This window comes from Tenrec ecaudatus, chromosome 10 (genome assembly GCF_050624435.1).
Source record: "Tenrec ecaudatus isolate mTenEca1 chromosome 10, mTenEca1.hap1, whole genome shotgun sequence".
In the NCBI taxonomy this organism is placed as follows: domain Eukaryota; kingdom Metazoa; phylum Chordata; class Mammalia; order Afrosoricida; family Tenrecidae; genus Tenrec; species Tenrec ecaudatus.
In genome coordinates this window covers 113,535,599-113,553,259 of record NC_134539.1, presented here as the reverse complement: position 1 = coordinate 113,553,259, position 17,661 = coordinate 113,535,599, and the positions used below count along the sequence as shown (strand labels likewise).

Here is a 17,661-nt window from a genome sequence, read left to right as displayed (position 1 = left end):
CCCCTGGTGGGGGATTAAGGACACTACTAATGAGCCTGAGGTCTAATAGTTGAGAGTACAACCACCTCTGACTAGGGCAGGACCCTGGGACATCTGAGCAGCTCAGAAAGCAGTGTGGCAGCGGCACCATTCCCAGCCCAGCCTGGAATCTGCATGCCCAGCAGACTCCGCTTCTTGCTCCCGGAATCTGGCTGGGCAAGCCAGAGATGCTGATGGCTGGCAGTGTGGTGCCAACAGGCTACTCAAACCCTGGGGCTGGAGTACTTGTCTGGGCACAGAGAGGACAAGTCCAGGCGCCACGACCTGGTGGTTATCCAGCTCCCTGGAAGGTGGAGGTTTGAAGGGAGCCTGAGACCTGGGGAACAAATGGCTGGGGGACCAGGTGTGCACTGGTTTATTGACTAAACCTCACATTCCAACGTGACAGGCCGGGAAGCTCCCCAAGGCCTGCTGTAGCAGTCGAACCCAAGGTTCCTGGAACAGTGTAGGTGGGGCCTGCGGGGAGGCCGGCCCTGGCGGAGTCCAGTGGGAGGCTTCTAGAGAAAACTTAGCTTCCCACAAAAAACTCACAATCAAATGGCGCCAACAATTCAGAGCGGTGCGGTGCCCCGTGTTGGGGAGAAGTGAGTCCCGCAGCAGTTGTGCGGGATGAGCTCTGCTCCGCGGGGCTGAGCCTGGGCACCTGGGGCCTCGGTTGGCCTACCAGTGAAGGCCTGAGGGCGGCGTCTTCTCGTCTTTATTGCTTTCCAGGGAGAAGGGAGGGATCCGGACATCAAAGTGGGAGCCATCAGGTCTCTCGAAGCGGAAGGTACCCCTGTGGGTCAGAGAGGAGCTAGCTGACAGGCTCTCCTGTGGAACTGGCTGTGCCTGGGTCCTCAGCTCACACTGCAGGCCGGGTGAGGCGGCAGGCTCAGGGCAGGACACCATGGGTCCCTTTACTGCCCCTCCTGGCGCTACGGAGGAGGGAGGAAAGACAGTGCCCTGGGCTGGCCAAGAGCACAGGACCTGACTACACTCAGGCTAGAGGCTGCACCTCTGAGGGGAACCCAGTGTAGCGACAAGTCATCAGCTTGCTTTGGCATAAGTCCTTAGCCTACAAATCATAGAAAACAGTCATAACAGAAGCAACCAAGCCCCCCACACAAAAGTGACCAGCTGAGAAGACCCCAACTCCAGACATAACTGAGCCCAGAGTTCACCCCACGCCACTACCTCTCACTTCCCTGGCCTGCAGCCACTCACCACATGTGCCCACTGGAAGCTTGCAGGGAGACGTGGCTGCTGTACTGGAACGCAGGCTGCTCCTTAGACAACACAGGCTCCTGCCGGGATCCAGGGACAATGGGTCGGGCCAGGTCCCAACCTCCCCTTCCCTGCACCCCAGTGCCATACGCTGATAATTTAGCATTCCCCTCCTCCCTGCCCCCTAGCATGAGCCAAGGGCCTTTGATCCTGATTCTGGGCAAGGCATCGAAGACTGAAGAGGCACTGGGCAAAGGTGCACCAGTACACCTTCCGGCGGCAAGGCCGGAAGGCGGCCCAGAGGAGGGCAGCAGTCTGACTGCAAAGCAAACTGGGTAGGAGTTAGGAGCCCTGCTTCTTAAACCTCAGCCCTGCCACCAGGGAAAGGGACCAGAGCTGAGGCCACGGGCCAGGCCTGGTGCTCTACAAACCTGTGCTGGTTTAATTCCAGCAATGATAGGCAATACGTCTGGTATAGGCATGGGTATTTCAGCGCTAAGAAATAAAGTCTGACTAAATACCTCACCCCAATTAGGCAGCAAGTAAACACCAGGCCAGGTTTGCACCCCAACTAATTCCAAGCCCCTGCTCGGCAGCCTTGGGCCAGCGGCCACAGCCCAGCAATGCTCACCCTGCCCACCACCCCTCGACCTCGCACGGTCTCCAAGGTGCCGGACAGGCTGAATATCCTCCAGTGCCGCTCCCGGAGCTGGACCACGTCACTGTCGAGGTTCTCCAAGCGGATGCAGTAGCGCCACTGGGAAGGATGGGAGGAGGCCCAGAAGGTAAGCGTCCCTCCCTCCCAACCTGACCGCCAGCCGCACCTCCTGAGCTCTCCCTTCCACCCTGAGAGACACACTCACCCAGTAGACATGGGAATTCTGGGCTTCCTAGGGGAGAAAAAACCAGGAAGACTGTAAGTCCCAAGGAGCAGGAACCTGTGTGCCTTGTTAGCATCTCTCCCCTGGGCCCACCCGGCTCCCCACTCAGCCTGGTCAGGTTGGCCAGCACAGCTGGCCTCCTGACATCTCTAGCACTCATGGCCCTGCTGCCAGCCCCCGCCACCACCTCTGCCCCTCACAGCCCGCTGTTACCCTGCTGTGTGTGTGGCACATTGGTCCCCCACTACCATGCGCTCCAGAGAAGCAGTAATGGTGTTTCAGTAATGTCTGTACCCCGCGGAGCCCAGTTTATAACCAGGCAGGAAACAGCTCCACCCACGTCTGACAAACGTGTCAAAGGGAAGAGAGGCCTGCGCTGCTGTCCACAAGCACGCATGGACGTGCTGTGTATGCTCCCTCTGGACCAGTGAAAGAAGGGACGTGTCAGCTGAGGAGCCCTGGCAGGGTTCCCCTGAATGGATCTTGGTGTCAGTCCAGGCCCATGCGGCTCAGCCCTCACCCAACACAAGCACCGCTTAGGAGCAGAGCCAGGAGCGGTGGTTGTCAGCTGGAATGCAGCCCGCAATCACAGCAGGAGCTAGCCACAAAGGAAGGGGCCAGGCAGCCCACGTACCCTCATGCCCATGTAGAAGGGGATGACGGTGACCCGAATGTTCTCGGTGGTTTCCCGGTGGACATCGGAGAGCTCCAGCCAGGGGTGGTTCTTCTCCTGCCAGGCCCGTAACGTCTCCCGAGCCACAAAGGGAGGTGCTAGGAAAAGACCCTGCTAGTCAGGCAGAGGCAGAAGCCAGGACAGGGCACCCAGGCTCTTCATGCTCCCACTGCCACCCCAACCCCGGGCCCGGGCCCGGGCCCCGGCCCCTCCTCAGAGGCGACACCTACACGTGAAGCAAAAGCACAGGCCGGATGGTGGCACAGAGCTGCCTGCTGAGAATAAGCCTGAGGAGGGGGCATGAGTTCATAGGAGGAAAACTGAGCCAGGAGCCCCAATTTTCAGGCCTCGTTCTACTAACTAGCAAGCTTGGGTTTGCTAGTTTCCCAGGCCAAACGAGGAGACAGTCTACCTGACAGGTCACGTGCAAGGAAGGCCTGGATATGGTTGTGGAAATAGAGCTTTGGAAGTATTCCCATGAAACTCTTGAAGAAAGAGATTACCTTTTGTCTGGTCGTACAGAAGAAATCTTTCAAAGAGCTCATGTTGGATAGGAACCTGATCAGTGGAGGTGTAGGGCAGGATGTCTTCATGGCTGACATAGTCGAGGCCTGGCACAGAAAGGCACGGAGACAGTGAAACTCGCACAGCAGAGCAGAGGGGTGCGTTAGAGAAGATACCACCAAGACCTGTCCCACACTAAGACAATCCTGGCAGGATTTCCTCTCAGCGCCTGATCCCCAACATACACCCACCCCCAAGCAGGTGAGAGGGTGTCAGAAACGCATCCGCGCCCTCTTCCTAAGGCCTGCCGGCCCCTCAGCAACAGACACCCCCAGGTGCTCACCACTCACCTGGGATGGCATAGAGGGCCCGGCTGTCATCGTGGTTAGCCAGGAAGGTCACCGCTTCTGTCTGGGATCTCTGGGACTAAGGGAAGAAATGGGTCTGGGGCTTGATTGGTCATTGTCCAGCCCCAAGGGCTGACCCGGCCTCTGACCCCTTCCCCCAGCCTTCCTCCCCACCAGGGTTCAGGTCTGGCCCCTGGGAAGGAGCACCCAGCCCGGCCCTCTTGCTCACGTACTATGTGTGGGCAGTCGCGGGCGTCAATCAGCACCTGATAGTAAGTGTGGGTCTTGCCTTTGACCTCCTTGGAGCCGTGGCCGGCAGGGTTCTCTGCTCTGTGGAGGTGGAAAGAAGTTGGAGAATAGGAAAGTCGCCCCCTACCACTTTACTGCCCGAGCAGGGTGACACCTGAGCGGAAGGTGATGTCGCCCCCTAGGGCCCTGCCCAGTGACCCCCTCCCCCCCCACCCAGATGCTCCCCAGTCAGGGGCTGACAGTAGCATCTGGAGGACCCACGGCAATGCAGCCACCTGTGGTCCTCGTGGAAGAGCCCGCCAGGGTGAGGACATCCCATTGCTGCCTCAGCACCCTGTGCCCAGAGGGCCCCCGCCCTGCGCCCACCCACCCAGAGACTCCCCGATCCCTGACCGGAGCACGGCCATTTTGTTTCAAGTGTCTAGTGAAGACCTGAGCATAAGGAAGGGATGCGAACAGACATGACGAAGACTGGCCCTCTGATGCCCGCTGAGGGCGGATGAAACAACATTGTGAGTGGCTTGCAAGAGCATCCCACGGAGGCCGGGAGGACCCTCTGCTGAAGGCGATCCTGGCACTCGGCACTGAGTCTCGATGGGCACTGCAGGCCCACAAAAGGGCCCCGGGGGAGGCTGTGTGCACCCCTGGGGCCCCAATTACGTATGCCTGCCATCAGGTTTCCTCCTGAGGACGGGAGTGGGGTGAGGTGGGGTGGGGTGGGGGGTGCTGAGAAGAGGCCCGGGACATACTTTTCTGGAGCTGTAGAAGCCACATCCCGGTCATACAGTCGGGCCTGCCAGGGAAACAGGACAACGCCTCGGTAGCCAAAAACACTATGAAGAAAGAGCTGGGAGGAAGGGGCCTCGGTGAATTATTGTTGTCCAATCCTCCCTCCCAGGAGCTGGACCGACCGACCGCAGGCAGCTCAGGAAGAGGCCGGTCCCCTGTAAGCGCAGACATCCGCCCAGACCCACTGCCCTCCAGGGCTTGCTCTTGCCTGGCAGCCTCTTACCCCCACCCCACCTGGCTGACTTTGTCTTGTCAGTTAGGGCACAGTGTGGGCATCACTTCTCTGATTTGACTCCTGTCCACTGAGCACAGTGGAAACCAATGGACCTTTGTATGTCCTTATCCTTTCTAGACTACAAACTCCAGGAAGGCAGCAAAGTATCTACCATGCTTTCTATTTCAACCCCAACGAATCATGCTTAGCTGATTATAGGCATACCAAAAAAGTTTTAACTAACCTATCTTCCTTATCACCAAGGGGCGGAATCTACCTCCACCAACCAGCACCAAGCTGACCCAGAAACGGACCCAGACGTCACCACGCCATGGCCAGCCCATCTGCTTTTCTGAAAGCTCTCCACGAGCTTCCCACCATCCACCCTAAGAAGGCTCGACACCAGCCAGGTTCCTTCCGCACTCCAGTCCAAACCACCCCAGGGCTCCCCAACTGGGAAAGGGAGTTCAGGACAGGCACCACCAGCTTGAACAGGCCGATTCTGGTCTGCGACCAAACCCCAAGGTGGACAACCACAGCAGCCCGACCCATGACCACCTCCATCTCCCTCCCAGGGCCCACGTGCTCCAAACACAGGGAAGGACCCCCAGCCACACGCTCACCTGCCCAGTCTCATACTTCCCATTCTGCTTGGGCACCTCAAACACACCGACTGTCTCCAAAACTTTGCCCTCTGCTCGGTTTCTGGTCAGGAAGGGAAAGCACAAGAAATGGGAAGGCTGAGAAGGTCATGACACTGGCCGATCAGAACAGGCGACGAGGGTCCTGTCTGGTCCTGCCAAACCAGACTGGGGGACTTGGCCTTTGCTCCTTCAAGGTCCAGCCAGAGACCGCTCCAGGATGAGACCTCCCAAGCTGTGCTGGAAGGGCTCCCAGGTCCCTTCTCCCCTCACACCCTGCCCTCCTGTCCCTCCCCCTCCATCCCCAAGAGGCACCACGCTCCCCCAGGCAGTGCCTGTGGCTGATTAGCCTGGGCTCTCCTCGGAGCCTAGAGTGTAAGAGGTGCTCAATAGATATTTCTCTGTGTCATGATCCCAAGTCCTCCCCTTACCCTTGAAGGCTGACAGCATCTCTATAGGGTTCCCTGCTGGGTGCCTTAACAGCTTCTGAAAGCAGGTTTTTCTTCCGATTTAGATCGATGTTCACAAGGGGTCGTAAGTGGCCAAGCATTATCACCATGCCCACCCCCTTGTTTTTAACCTCAGCCACTCCAAGATCGGGGCCCAGTCGCCTCTCTGGACAGAGCTGCTCTTCCAGAAGGCCTTGAACTCACTCTTAATTCTTCCGATTCGGAGAAAGGGGGCTTTATGCTACCTCCCTCACGACGCTCCGGCCCCCACGGGACCGGCCTGCGTCGACCCCCGGCCTGCGCGCCCCACTCGGAAGCGCTCCGATCCCTTCCCCCGGTCACACTGCCAGATCCAGTCTCCGCGGAGTCCCACGGAAAGCTAGAAGCCGTGCGGGGGCCCGGGTCCCAGTGGTGGCCGGGGGTTCGGATGCAAAGCCCCAGGGCTGCATTAAAAGGCTGGTCACATTCGGGGAGGGCGCCTTCTCTGAGCGTGACGTGCTGCCCGGCTCCTGCACGGCCCGGAGCTCCGAGCCACGCTCCCTTGGCTCCTGGCTCCAGTCCCAGGCGGCGCGGGTCAGCGTCCTGCTGCCGGCCTAGGCCAGGGTCGAGCGCAATCACCCTTAGCCAGCCTGGGCCAGGCCCGGTCCCCTGGCCTCCCCGCGGGCCCCGAGCACCGCTCCCTGGGCTCCGGGCCACGTCCCTGCGCCCATGCGCTCCGTCCCTCACCGGGACGAGAGGTGCCTCCGTGTCGTCGTGGCTGCCGCTGGCGAAAAGGTCCCGGCTCCACTCGCCGCACACAGCGGCCTCGGACCCCGGACCCCGCTCAGCGACCGGGACCACCAGCGGCTGCCCACCGTCAGGGCTCGCCGGGCTGCGCAGCCCGCCATGTCCCGCCCGAGGGCCCGCTCAGCAAGCCGACTCAGGGCCCGACCTGCGGCCCGGCGGCGTTCCGCCCCCGCCCCACACTGCCCCGCGCCGCGGCGCGCCCCGCCCCCGGGCCCTCTGCCCCGCCCCGCCCGCCCCGCGAGCTCAGTGGTTCTTCCGGTTCGGCCGGCGGAAGTCCGGGCGTGCGGCTCGTCACGTGACCGTAGAGTCTCGCAAACATGGCGTCTTCCTTCGTGGCCGGAGAGCGCTTGGTTCGCGCTTTAGGCCCTGGCGGGGAACTGGAGCCTGAGAAACTGCCCCAGAAGCTACGGGCAGAACTGGAGGCCGCAGTGGGGAAGAAACACAAGGGCGGCGATAGCCCGCGTGGCCCCCAACGCCTGGTTTCCTTCCGCCTGATCCGAGATCTGCACCAGCACCTGAGAGAGAGGGGTGAGCCCCAGCCTCGAGTCCGGGGATCACCTCCTTCTCTGTGAAACCTCTTGCCACTTAAGATCGTTGCCCCCCACCCCAAAACAGTCATCTCACCGACGGTCCCTGAGAAACCTAGGACCACTCACTCCCTTCACAGCTTCCCTGAGGATTCTATGGGGGGAAACAGATTTTACACGTGTAACGTTTGCCCTTTTGAGAGTCTACACTCTCCGGCATACCGTAGGGCCTCCTGATGCTTGACAAAATCCGAGTTCGAACTCAATATCGCCTTGGCTTTAGTTTCTTTGAGGCCAAAAGAATCGGGATTTCTTTAAATCTCAAACGCAAGAGTGGTCAAGCTTCCTCATTCTCTGATGTTTTTAGCCCCTAACATAGGATGGGGAAAGCTATGCAGAAAGATGGGGACTGGGGCTAGCATTTAACTTCCAGCCCTAGCTTTACCACTAACTTCCTTTGGAAAAATCATTTCTGTCCTTGGGCTTCTGTTTCCTTCTAAGGGAAAAATAGGACAAACAGATTTCTAAGGTCTTTTGCCAGAGATGCCATAGCCTAGCTGGAAACAGAAAGGTAGACTTTTCAACCATAAGTACTGAAAGTGGTCGGAGAAATCTATAAATTAGTCTCAGGGTCCTGCACATCTGGAATCACCATGAACTGAACTTTGAAGAGTTGGGCGTGCCCCCAGAAGTGACCTAATCCAAGGCAAACGTAAGTGGCTTGCAAGTCATTGTAAGCCCCAGGAGAGGTTTATGAGAAATTGTGCGAGGTTATGTTTACGTGAAAATGATCCCCTGGAGAAGGATTCTACAGTAATGGCCATGTTTTATTTAAAAAGAAAGAAGATTAGAGCTCTGATCGAAAGCCCCCGCCATAGCTCTGTGGGTCACTGTGTTGTGGAAACCTTTTATTCCTAGGCTCCACACTCTACCTCCACGAGCTCCTGGAAGGCAGTGAAATCCATCTTCCAGAGGTGGTGAAGCCTCCTCGGGTATGTAAGGGATATTGGAACCAGGCCCAATTCCAGATTGGGCATTGACTGGGTTGAGCATATTCAGGATATTTGAATAGACAAATCAAGTATTGAATTCAAAAGTTTGCATTTTAAGTTCTGGGGAACCAGGGTGGGGAAAACAGACATCACCCTTGCCTGACAGCTGGGAGAGCAGTAGGATTTATCCACGGGTCTCTAGTGCCCTTTGCCCCCAGTAACCGATGATGGTGACATACTTTCTAGAAATAGCTCTTCCTCCTTGGCTTTTCTGCCCCAGAACCCAGAGTTAGTTGCCCGGTTGGAGAAGATTAAGATACAGCTGGCCAACGAGGAATATAAGCGGATCACCCGTAATGTCACCTGCCAGGTAAGGGCAGCCCTACACTGGGAAGAGGTTCAGAGGAAAGAGAAAAAACAAAAACTTGGAAATGTGATGTGTCTATTATCCAGAGATCATAGGTTCTCTTTCTGCATATATACCAAATATATTTCCATTTCATTCGCTGGACCTCCAGGCTCAAATGATGGCTGGTCACTAGTAGTCGGAGAGGTGGGGGAAGAGCTTTGGGGGCTTTCTGTGCCAGAGCTCCATCCTGTGCTCTGACATGCTCCTGCCCTGGAGCAGGAAAGGGGTAGATGGTTACTGGGAGCCTGTGCCCTTTCCCTGAGCTGCCTGCCCTGGACCCAGGGAAAAGCCCCATTGACAAAAAGACTCCTTGGAAAAGGCAGAGGGAGTGTGTAGGGGGATAGAGAAGGCGGGGCCAATCTGACAAATGGGTACTTTGGAGGTTGCCTCTGAGCTTTCATTCTGAAATCATTTACTTTTTCTATCTCCCAGGATTCCAGGCATGGTGGGACTCTCGGTGAACTGGGGAAACAAGGTAAACTTCTAGGAAAGCAGGCACTAAAGCCTCCGCCTGGCACGGGTCAGGGCACTCCTGCCCCCTCATGACTGGGTTTCACCTTGAGCTGTTTGTCTTAGGCTGAGTTTCTGAAGGGAGCAAAACCAGTGAAGTGTATGTATAAATCTATAGAGAGTGATTTGTTTCAAGGGGATGGTTCACGCTCTTGGGGAGGCTGGCCTTTCTGAAGTCTGAGAGTCGCTGGCAGGATGGAGGTTTTTCCTGATTCATCCAATTGCAGGGCCTGATGAGCCAAATATCTGCAGGTCAGGCTTCAGGCTATTGGCTGGTGTCCCAAGGACCAACAGTCAGAGGTTGGTGAGGCAAATGTGGGCGAGAGTGCTTTGCCATAAAACACCACTGTGTAGTAGACAGAGGCCACCCCCCAACCCCCAGGGACACTTACTCTTTACCTGATTTGGCTTTCACGTCAGGTCACAGAGTAGAAGAGGATTACATATCTGGCAAACCACGGAGAACCGTAGCCCAGTTGACACATAACTGCACCCACCATGCCAATCAAGCCTTTTCTTGAAAGGGACTCTCACACGGGGGAAGCAGCTATGAAATCCGAGGGGCTCCTGGTGGGCGATGACCTAAAGGTTTCTTCTCTGGTCTCTTCACAGTGAGGTCGGTGAAGGCTCTGGTCATCACCATCTTCAACTTCATTGTCACGGTGGCTGCTGCCTTTGTTTGCACTTACCTCGGAAGCCAGTATATATTCACGGAAATGGCTTCGGTGAGTATACTTTGGGCAGGGCAGGTGCCCAGAGAGGCTCCTACGGGAAAGGGAGAGTGTATGCCTTACATAGGTCAGTAATTGAATGGAATGTTATGAAATCAACAAGGGGAGCATTGAGCTCTCTAGTAGTCATGGGGGGTGGGGAGTAGGTGGTAATCCCCAAAGAAGCCCCATCCTCCCTCCAAATGTCTGGGCTAGGTCGGGGTGTCCACCATCCTTGATTGAGGTGCAGAGGGGAATGCCAGCCCACACCCACTAAGCCTGGCCCTCCTCCCTGCAGCGGGTGCTGGCTGCAGTGATCGTGGCCTCTGTGGTGGGGCTGGCCGAGCTGTATGTCATGGTGCGAGCAATGGAAGGCGAGTTGGGAGAGCTCTAACCGATGCTTCGTGGACAAATTCTGGAAAAGGTTTGGCGGGCTTCGTTCAGACTCCCACCTGCTAACTGACTCCGTCAGCCCAGCCAGCTCTTTGTTCTAAGTTCCAGTATGTCTCAGGGCCAGGCCACCTGCAGTTCCTGTGGAGAGCCCATCCCCATGAGTTTCCAGAGGGAGAAGCACAGGGGACTCAGGCAGCGGATCTTCAGTCACAAAGAACTGGCCCGTCAGTACCTGCCCTGAATCTGGTGCGCCATCTTTCTTATCCAGTCCACTCTGAGCACCGCTGTGACTGATTGTTTTCCGCGGGGAGTGAATGGTTTCCAGGCCTTCCTGTAAGTACACCAGACCTCCATGAACTTGCCCAAACGTACGAACCAGTTGGCATCCTTTGTACACATGTCCCCAACGCAGACGTGGCATTGCAGTCAGAAGAGCTCCCCAAGGCGGGATCTCCTTTCCCGGCTTGTGTTGGAGGAGGGCCCGGCCAGAGGATGCTGAACAAGAACAAGAGGAATTGGTGCAGGACAGTGAAATTAGGATGGCAGCTGCCTTTTTAAAGTTGTAGTTTTCACCGTCAGCCTCCTCTCCCTTCAGTCCGCCCTCACCACCACCCCCCTTATGTGACATGTTTCTGTCACTTCCCTGCCTAGTCTGTGCTCACCCACGCTCCATCCCATCAGCCTTTGCTCTACCTCCACAGCTCCAAACAGTCCAGTTGACAAAACCGCACGTCTGCTTTAAACGGCAAGATTCTGAGTGGTCATGTGGCGGGAGGGTTCTACCTACTGGGGGTTGCCTCAAGAGAGGTGAGTTTATAAACGGGGACCATTTTCAGATACGAATGGGTGGAATGCATTACTAGACAGCCTAATGCAGGGTATCGTATGCAAGTTCTTGAAATGTGGGTGCGTGCAGCAAATACCATGTGAATGTTCACAGTTGATGTCATTGCCATGCATGGTTACCATTGGTCTTCATGGTCCGCAAGCTTGGAAGTGGAAGCATTGTCGGTCCTTCTAGAAGACACCATTGGCTGAGAGACACCAAGAGACCGCTGCCTGGTCCTTCAGAAGATACACTCCTAGAATGTCCTAGAGCCTCTGTCGCGTGACTCTCCGCAGTGCAGAGTGTTGTGATGGCAGAACCCGCATAGGGCACTTAGAAGGTCATCCACTGGAGTTATTTGTTCATTAAATGTTGATTGCATAAATGAGGTGTGTTCTTGTTGCCAGCGCCAAGACAGCAGGGGTTTCGAGGGTGCCAAGGACTGGCAGTCTTCTTCCTGTTTGGTTGAGCTGCCATGGGTCCCTTCTGACGCCTGGCAACCCAAGGGCAGCAAAGGAAACGTCGCCCAGTCCTGCGCCAGCCTCATCATTATGACCTGAGGTTGAGCCCCCTCAACCTAGGGGACTCATCTTCCAGCACCTGTGTAGGACACTGTTCTGTTGTGATCAGTAGGGTGATTTTTGGAAGCAGACGCCAGATCTTTCTTCCTACTCTCCCTCAGTCCAGAAGCTGCTCTGGATTTAAAATAATGGTGACATGATTTCCAGCATGATAGCAACACACAAACCACCACGGGACAAGAAAATCTGATAGGTGTTTGGTGGCTCTACATGGTAGACCCTTGTCTGTCTTTCTGCTGGATCGATGTGTAAGCTCTTGTGGTCCTCCACCCCCACCCAGACAGAGCACTCCTTACAAAATTAGACTCTCACTGGTTTACTGGGCATTTCCTCTGCACCACTTGTCGTTTCCTCTTGACCTGCAACAGCTGGAAGCTCAGCGTCATGCCGCGCGTAAGAAACCAGCAAGGTGTCGAACCTTCTGTTCCAGCATCCATCACCGAGTTAAAAACCCTTAGGGTTCCCACGTTGGTCTGGAGCAATGTCAGCTGGGAGAAGCCGGCACAGGCAGCGGTGGGCAGTGCCCTGAGTTAACCTTGTGGAGCCAAGTGGCAGTGCTGGCATCATCTGGGGCAAGCTGCCCCTTATCCTTCAGTTTCTGGGTCTTCCCAGTGGCCTAGAGGTCGCTTGGAAGGTGGAGTCCAGCCCCACAGTCGACAAGACAGAAAAGGGTGCGCAGGGGGCTCAACTCCATTCTCGGAGAAGAGCCAGAGTTTATTCAGCACGGGCTTTTGTCTCCCGTGAGGCATGGGAGCCTCGCTTTAATCATCTACTTCAAACAAATGGCATGTGCTAATCTTGGCTTTCAGAGGGAGCACAAAGACAAGAGGAGCAAACGTTCATACACATCTGATCTGTGTGCGTGAGGAGGAGTCTCGCGTCTGTAGAAAACTCTGCCTAACCTTGTGCCTACGTTCCCACCTCATATGCTCTCCACAAGCTCACCTTGCCCATCCCTCCCTCTCCGATCACTCGCTCACTCGCTGGGCCATCCGTGGGGCTGGCTGAGGAGTAAGACTCGGGCCCAGGTTCTTTACTGTTCAACGTGGCTGGTCCCACCTCCAGGCCATGGGCTTTACTGCTGCATGGGGTGGACCTGGGGCAGGGTTGAGGTGAGGTTTATCGAGAGTAGGGCAAAGGTTTTGTGGCCTCTACTGCGGACTTTAGGAGCCCTGGTGGAGTAGTGGTTATACTTTAGGCTGCTACCCACAGTGTAAGTAGTTCTAAACCACTGGCCTCTCTGAGGGAGAAGGACGAGGCTTTGTATTCCAGTCTCAGAAATCCACAGGAGCAGTACTCCACTGTGTTATGGGGTCACTGTTGGTGGACATCCACTGGACAACGGTGGAGGGGGGGGGGGGGGCGTTGTCATTGCTCAGCATCAGAAAGCAGCTAGCTGGTCCCAGGCTGGAGACTGGAGACTGGCAATCCCTGTTCAGAATCCTGTGCTTCATGAAAAGCATCCTGAGACTCCTTTTAGAAAGCTGATGGATCCCTCTCACTCTCCCCACTCCTCACCCCTTGGAGCCTTTGTGCCACGTCCTTGTCCTGCATGCCTTCAGGGGTCAGTGGAGCCCCAGCCCATGACAGAGGACAGGACAGAATGCGGGTCAGTGGGCTATGGACAGATGTCGCCACAAGAGCACGCCCAGCCTTGCTTTAGAGCCTTGGGTGCATCTAAGCCTTGCTCCCTGGCCGCACAAAAACCCAAACGGAGCCTCTTGGAGAGGCCTACACAGGTGCAGTACAGGCTTCTGCCGTAGATGCTATGGCGTGTCCTTCCGCGGTCCCCCGAGAAATCCCGGGGAATCACTTTTTTGAAGAGAAGGGGTGCATTGAGTTTCATTGCCTGCCTGTCTCCCCTCTCCTTTAACCTCACTGTCTCCCACCCAAGACTCAAGACCTCAAAGAATGAAGGGGGTGGGTTTGCAGGAGCATAGAAATCCCCAAGAGCTCAGGCATCTGAGTTACCTGGATACCAGGCGCCAAATGGACAGAACAGCCAAATCAGAACCCTGCCACCTCCTGCCCTTCTCCAAGCCCCTAGTCCACGCCCCAAGGCCCAAGCACAGCCTGAGACCAGGATCAAGGGACTTTTATTGAATGGGAGGAGGGCGCCTGGAGGGCCCAGCTGTGTGAGAGCGGGCTCCTACGCTCAGCCGGGCACTGGGCAGCCCAGCCAGTACTGGGCGATGGAGCGTGGGTAGGGAGGGCTCACGGTGTCCACTCGCTTCGTGCCCAGGTTGACTCGGTAGTACTTGGCTGGAAGAGAGGTCGGGGAGGGTCATGTGAGGAGGAGGGGCCACGAGCCCCAGGTCCTGCCCACTCCCCCCACCCAGCCACCTTGGAAGGAAGCCCCAGGCCTGTGCAGGGAAAGGCCTGACTCTCTGGGGTCACCGCTCTGGGGCTAAACCGGCTACCGGGGTGGCAGGGGCTCCCACCTCCCGAGAAGAAGTAGACGCTCTGAATGGGCTCGCAGCTTGCAGGCACCAGCCAGTCCGTGTCGTAGGCATAGTAGGTGCCCAGGTCGCTCTCCTCGCTGGAGAACCAGGACAGCCAGGTGGAGCGGGACCGCCGGCGGGCCTTCTGGCTCCGGCTGCGGCCAGCCCGAGAGCGCGAGCGGTAGCGTTTGCGGCTGCGGCCGGATGACTTGCGCTTTTTGATCCAGGAGGAGCTTGGTGTGGAGCCGGAGATGTAGATGCGGCCAGCCATGGCGGCGCCCACCTGCCCGGGCACACCGGGCCAGTCCTGGCTGATAGACTTGGGCTCGCTGGCACCACCTGTTGGCAGGGAAGGGGTTCCCGTGAACTGAGCATTGCCCAAGGACACACAGCCAGCTAGTGGCAGAGTGCAGCCCCCAGAGCCCCCAGCCTCCCTGTGTGCTTGCCCTGCTCATACACCTGGGTGTCTCCTCTCGCCCCCAGCCCCAGGCCTTCTAGCCGCTATCGGTGTCCATGGCTGTGCTAGGCAAAAGTCAAGGTCTGGGGACCAGCCTGAGCCAAGCCACTGCCGAAAGGTCAACAGAAGCAAAGTCCGGGCTGAACAAACAGCTCGGGATTGATTGATCAATCGATAGCTCCACAACTAGAGCCCCTCAGCCCAACCCTCCCCTTGTCCCCAACTCGGCCCCCAGCCCCCCTCTAGGGAAGAGTAGGGGGGTGGGAAGAAGACTTGCCCTTCCTCCTTACCAAAGGTGCCACCCCAGAAGAGACCCTCAAAGATGTCATGCCAGACATCACGCTGCATCAAGGCAAAATGCTCGAACACCGTCGAGGGCAAGCTGTCTTCACAGTCCTTCTGGCTGGGCTGCTGCTGGAACTCGTACTCCCAGTACTGCTTGCCTGGGGAGCCGGGCAACTGCCATCAGGAGGACACCACCCAACCCAGGCCTGTCCCCGGGGAAGCGCAGACACGGTGCCCCTGAGCCTGCTCCATGGGCTGATCACTCCCCCACCCAGCCTCCGGGTACCCTTGAAGAAGTAGACCCGCTCCCGGCCGCTGTAGCTATGGGCAGGGAGGGCAAAGGCTGCATCGATGTTGTCCGGAATGCCCTTGAAGCCATCAGAGATGTTTTGGGGATAGCTGGGGTCCAGGACGCCATCCTCAAAGCGCCAGTACTGACTACCCTAAGCAACAGGGAGGGTGGAGAAGGATGAGGGAGGGCACCGGACAGAGCTCCCAGCCCCAAGGCAGGTATCCCCATGCCAGGCTTGTTTACCAGGACCCGGAGCCTCCGGCTGCTCTATCTCACAGAGGCCTCACCCTGGGTCCCACTGGGCACCACAGCGCTAAAGCCTTTGCTCCAAACCCTGTCCCCTGAGGCACAGCCCTGGCCTGGCACCTTGAAGAGATAGGTCTTCCCCTGACAGTTGATTCGAGTGAAGGCGGCATCAATGGGACCCTCGATGCCCCAGACGTCTCGGATGAGCTTGGGGTACCCAGGCCTCACTGCCTTCTCGTCCAGCTCATAGCAGAACTGTCCTGGAGTCGTTGGAAAGCTCAGTGAGGGAGGAGACCTTCCTGGGACATACTTCTCCTACCCCCATCCCCCAAGGCCTGCTCTTGGAATCACCTCGGAAAGCAAAGATGGACCCATTCTTGAGGTCAGTAAAGGCATCAAAAGGCATCTCATTGCACAATTCCTCCTCTGCAGGGAACTCAGAGGTCTCTGAGTCCGTGGTCCCCTTCTCAGGCCCTAAGTTCACACTCTCTGGCTGTAGAGTAGCCTCTTCAAGCACTGAGATCACTTTCTCAGGTTCAGCGTCCTGAAGAGGGGTCATCACCGGGTGCTTGAGCAGGTCGGAGTTCTGGGTGGGGCTCTCTGATGGTGTGTGGGAGTCGTGGTCTTTGGTGATCTGGTGGTCGCCATTGACTTGGTAGTCAATATAGTCATCCTCCGGCAGAATGAACACGTCCCCCCGAGTCACTGCAGGCAGAGAGGGGGCAGGAGTCTGCAGCTGCAGGGGGGACCCAGGCCATGCCCTGCCCGCCTCCTTTATCCCACACACCCCCCCCCATGGCTGTGCACGCACCTTGGGGTTTGCATTCAGCCACATAGTCAGAGCAGCAGCTCTGGTAGTAGGAGCAGAGCTCATCACATTGACACTTCTGGTTCTTGTTGAAACCCTCCGTGCAGCGGCCCTTGCAGGACTCTGGGGGGGGGGGGGGAGGGGGGTTGCCAGATGTCCAGATCAAGCCCAGCTTACCTTGTCCATCCACACTGGCCCAGATAAGTACCCACATCCCTCGGCACCTTGGTCGGCCAGAACCACCCAGGGCAGCAGAGCCAGCATCAGAAGGAGTTTGGGGGGAGCCATGGCAGGGCCTCCAGCCATGGGCCTGGTGAGCTGGGCTCTGAGCTCCCTGAAGTCCCACCTGTGCTGCTGGAGGAAGGGAGGAAGAGAGAGGAGGAGACTGGGAGGGAGGGCCTGACAGAGGAGGAGCTGCCCTCTCTGTGGTCTGTTTGCTCTGTAAAGGGTCACATTCCAGAAGCCTGGGGTTGGAGAACTGGGAAATGAGAACTCTGGCAGTATCAGGAGGGTCTGGAGGTCAGAGAGAAGGGCCACTCTACGCCTTCCTGTCTGTGGGACTGCACTCAAATTATTTGACCTCCCCAAGCTTTTTGTGTGTGGTTCCCCCCCCCCAGTAAAATGGGACTCATCATAATTGCTTCGTGGGGTGTTGGGAGATGGCATGAGCTAGAGAGACAAAATGTCCAGTGCCAGCCTTGTTGTGAGGTGCCACCGAGTGGGTGCTGACCACAACAGAGCACACACTACAGGGCCTTGTGCCTCCCTCATGGTCGGCGGCATTAGCCCTACATTTACACGCCGTAAGTGGTTATTGATCTATGATTGGTTTGATCAGGCGCAGCCCTGGTTGGGTAGCTAAGGACTCTGTTATATATTTAGGGCAGTTGAAAGGGTGGGAGGAGAGAGTTAACACTCTAAGGAATTTCTTTTTTTAATCACAAAAGTACCGATTTTCATTTCTTGGTTCTCCTCTCAGATGCATTGATTTCCCAAGCTTGTTTTCACAACGCAGGGCACTAGGTAAATATTAACCCAGCACAGTGGATTTCATTCTGAGTCTTCACTGATGGTGAATTCACGGGTGGTGGCTGTTTCTTGTGCCCAATCCTCGTCCCCCTGGCTGTGAAGAGTGGGGTCACTAATTCAGCACACCTTTAGATTTTCAGAAGGATAGTCCCCCCTATGCCCAGAAAATGCCCACTGGCATCAGATGTTTGCTTTTGTGAGTCAGGGACGAGGGGGTGTCACAGGCCTACTCAGATGCAACTATTGCCTAGAGCAAGGGTCAGCAAACTTTTGAGATGGAAGAGCCAATTCTGTCCCTCACAACCATTTAAAAATTATAAACATATCTTTACAAATGAAACACGTTTGAAAACAAACAAATGAAATCACCATTATCTGAA

At 56.7% G+C, this 17,661-nt stretch overlaps 3 protein-coding genes across 6 annotated transcripts; 1 reads left to right on the top strand and 2 right to left on the bottom strand.

The window, feature by feature from the left end:
- Nucleotides 1-367: 367 nt before the first annotated feature.
- On the bottom strand, nt 368-6,945 carry POLDIP2 (DNA polymerase delta interacting protein 2). 2 transcript variants are annotated; one of them, XM_075561344.1, is made up of 11 exons: nt 6,716-6,945; nt 5,523-5,604; nt 4,646-4,743; nt 3,881-3,977; nt 3,651-3,726; nt 3,300-3,407; nt 2,758-2,894; nt 2,106-2,132; nt 1,874-1,999; nt 1,243-1,322; nt 368-814 (listed from the first exon to the last, which is right to left on the bottom strand). In XM_075561344.1, exons 1-11 carry the CDS (start codon nt 6,874-6,876, stop codon nt 700-702), a joined length of 1,107 nt encoding a protein of 368 aa, XP_075417459.1. In that variant the 5' UTR covers nt 6,877-6,945; the 3' UTR covers nt 368-699. The 2 variants fall into 2 exon arrangements, with proteins under 2 accessions (XP_075417459.1, XP_075417460.1); XM_075561345.1 differs by having other exon boundaries at nt 4,646-4,689.
- Nucleotides 6,946-7,056: 111 nt separating this feature from the next.
- Nucleotides 7,057-11,527, top strand: VMA12 (vacuolar ATPase assembly factor VMA12). 3 transcript variants are annotated; one of them, XM_075561342.1, is made up of 7 exons: nt 7,059-7,303; nt 8,221-8,294; nt 8,575-8,664; nt 9,136-9,178; nt 9,826-9,938; nt 10,222-10,347; nt 10,435-11,527. In XM_075561342.1, the coding sequence occupies exons 1-6, from the start codon at nt 7,093-7,095 to the stop codon at nt 10,315-10,317; spliced, it is 627 nt and encodes a 208-aa protein (XP_075417457.1). In that variant the 5' UTR covers nt 7,059-7,092; the 3' UTR covers nt 10,318-10,347; nt 10,435-11,527. The 3 variants fall into 3 exon arrangements, with proteins under 3 accessions (XP_075417458.1, XP_075417457.1, XP_075417456.1); XM_075561341.1 differs by having other exon boundaries at nt 10,222-11,527; XM_075561343.1 differs by lacking the exon at nt 8,575-8,664 and having other exon boundaries at nt 7,057-7,303; nt 10,222-11,527.
- A 2,351-nt stretch (nt 11,528-13,878) lies between these two features.
- VTN (vitronectin) lies at nt 13,879-16,540 on the bottom strand. The gene is made up of 8 exons (XM_075559244.1): nt 16,477-16,540; nt 16,256-16,375; nt 15,796-16,149; nt 15,565-15,704; nt 15,193-15,349; nt 14,912-15,064; nt 14,165-14,503; nt 13,879-13,985 (listed from the first exon to the last, which is right to left on the bottom strand). Exons 1-8 carry the CDS (start codon nt 16,538-16,540, stop codon nt 13,879-13,881), a joined length of 1,434 nt encoding a protein of 477 aa, XP_075415359.1.
- Between the last annotated feature and the right edge of the window lie 1,121 nt (nt 16,541-17,661).

Excerpts from the sequence above, each read along its gene's own strand:
- VMA12 (XM_075561342.1), top strand. The coding sequence starts at position 7,093 with ATGGCGTCTTCCTTCGTGGCCGGAGAGCGCTTGGTTCGCGCTTTAGGC. Across the intron at positions 8,295-8,574 it reads AGGTGGTGAAGCCTCCTCGG|AACCCAGAGTTAGTTGCCCG; the intron begins GTATGTAAGGGA and ends TTTCTGCCCCAG. Across the intron at positions 8,665-9,135 it reads CCCGTAATGTCACCTGCCAG|GATTCCAGGCATGGTGGGAC; the intron begins GTAAGGGCAGCC and ends TCTATCTCCCAG.
- POLDIP2 (XM_075561344.1), bottom strand. The coding sequence starts at position 6,876 with ATGGCGGGCTGCGCAGCCCGGCGAGCCCTGACGGTGGGCAGCCGCTGG. Across the intron at positions 3,408-3,650 it reads GGCCCTCTATGCCATCCCAG|GCCTCGACTATGTCAGCCAT; the intron begins GTGAGTGGTGAG and ends TTTCTGTGCCAG. Across the intron at positions 815-1,242 it reads GCTTCCAGTGGGCACATGTG|GGGTACCTTCCGCTTCGAGA; the intron begins GTGAGTGGCTGC and ends TCTGACCCACAG.
- VTN (XM_075559244.1), bottom strand. The coding sequence starts at position 16,540 with ATGGCTCCCCCCAAACTCCTTCTGATGCTGGCTCTGCTGCCCTGGGTG. Across the intron at positions 16,150-16,255 it reads GGCTGAATGCAAACCCCAAG|TGACTCGGGGGGACGTGTTC; the intron begins GTGCGTGCACAG and ends CTCTGCCTGCAG. Across the intron at positions 13,986-14,164 it reads CGTCTACTTCTTCTCGGGAG|CCAAGTACTACCGAGTCAAC; the intron begins GTGGGAGCCCCT and ends CCTCTCTTCCAG.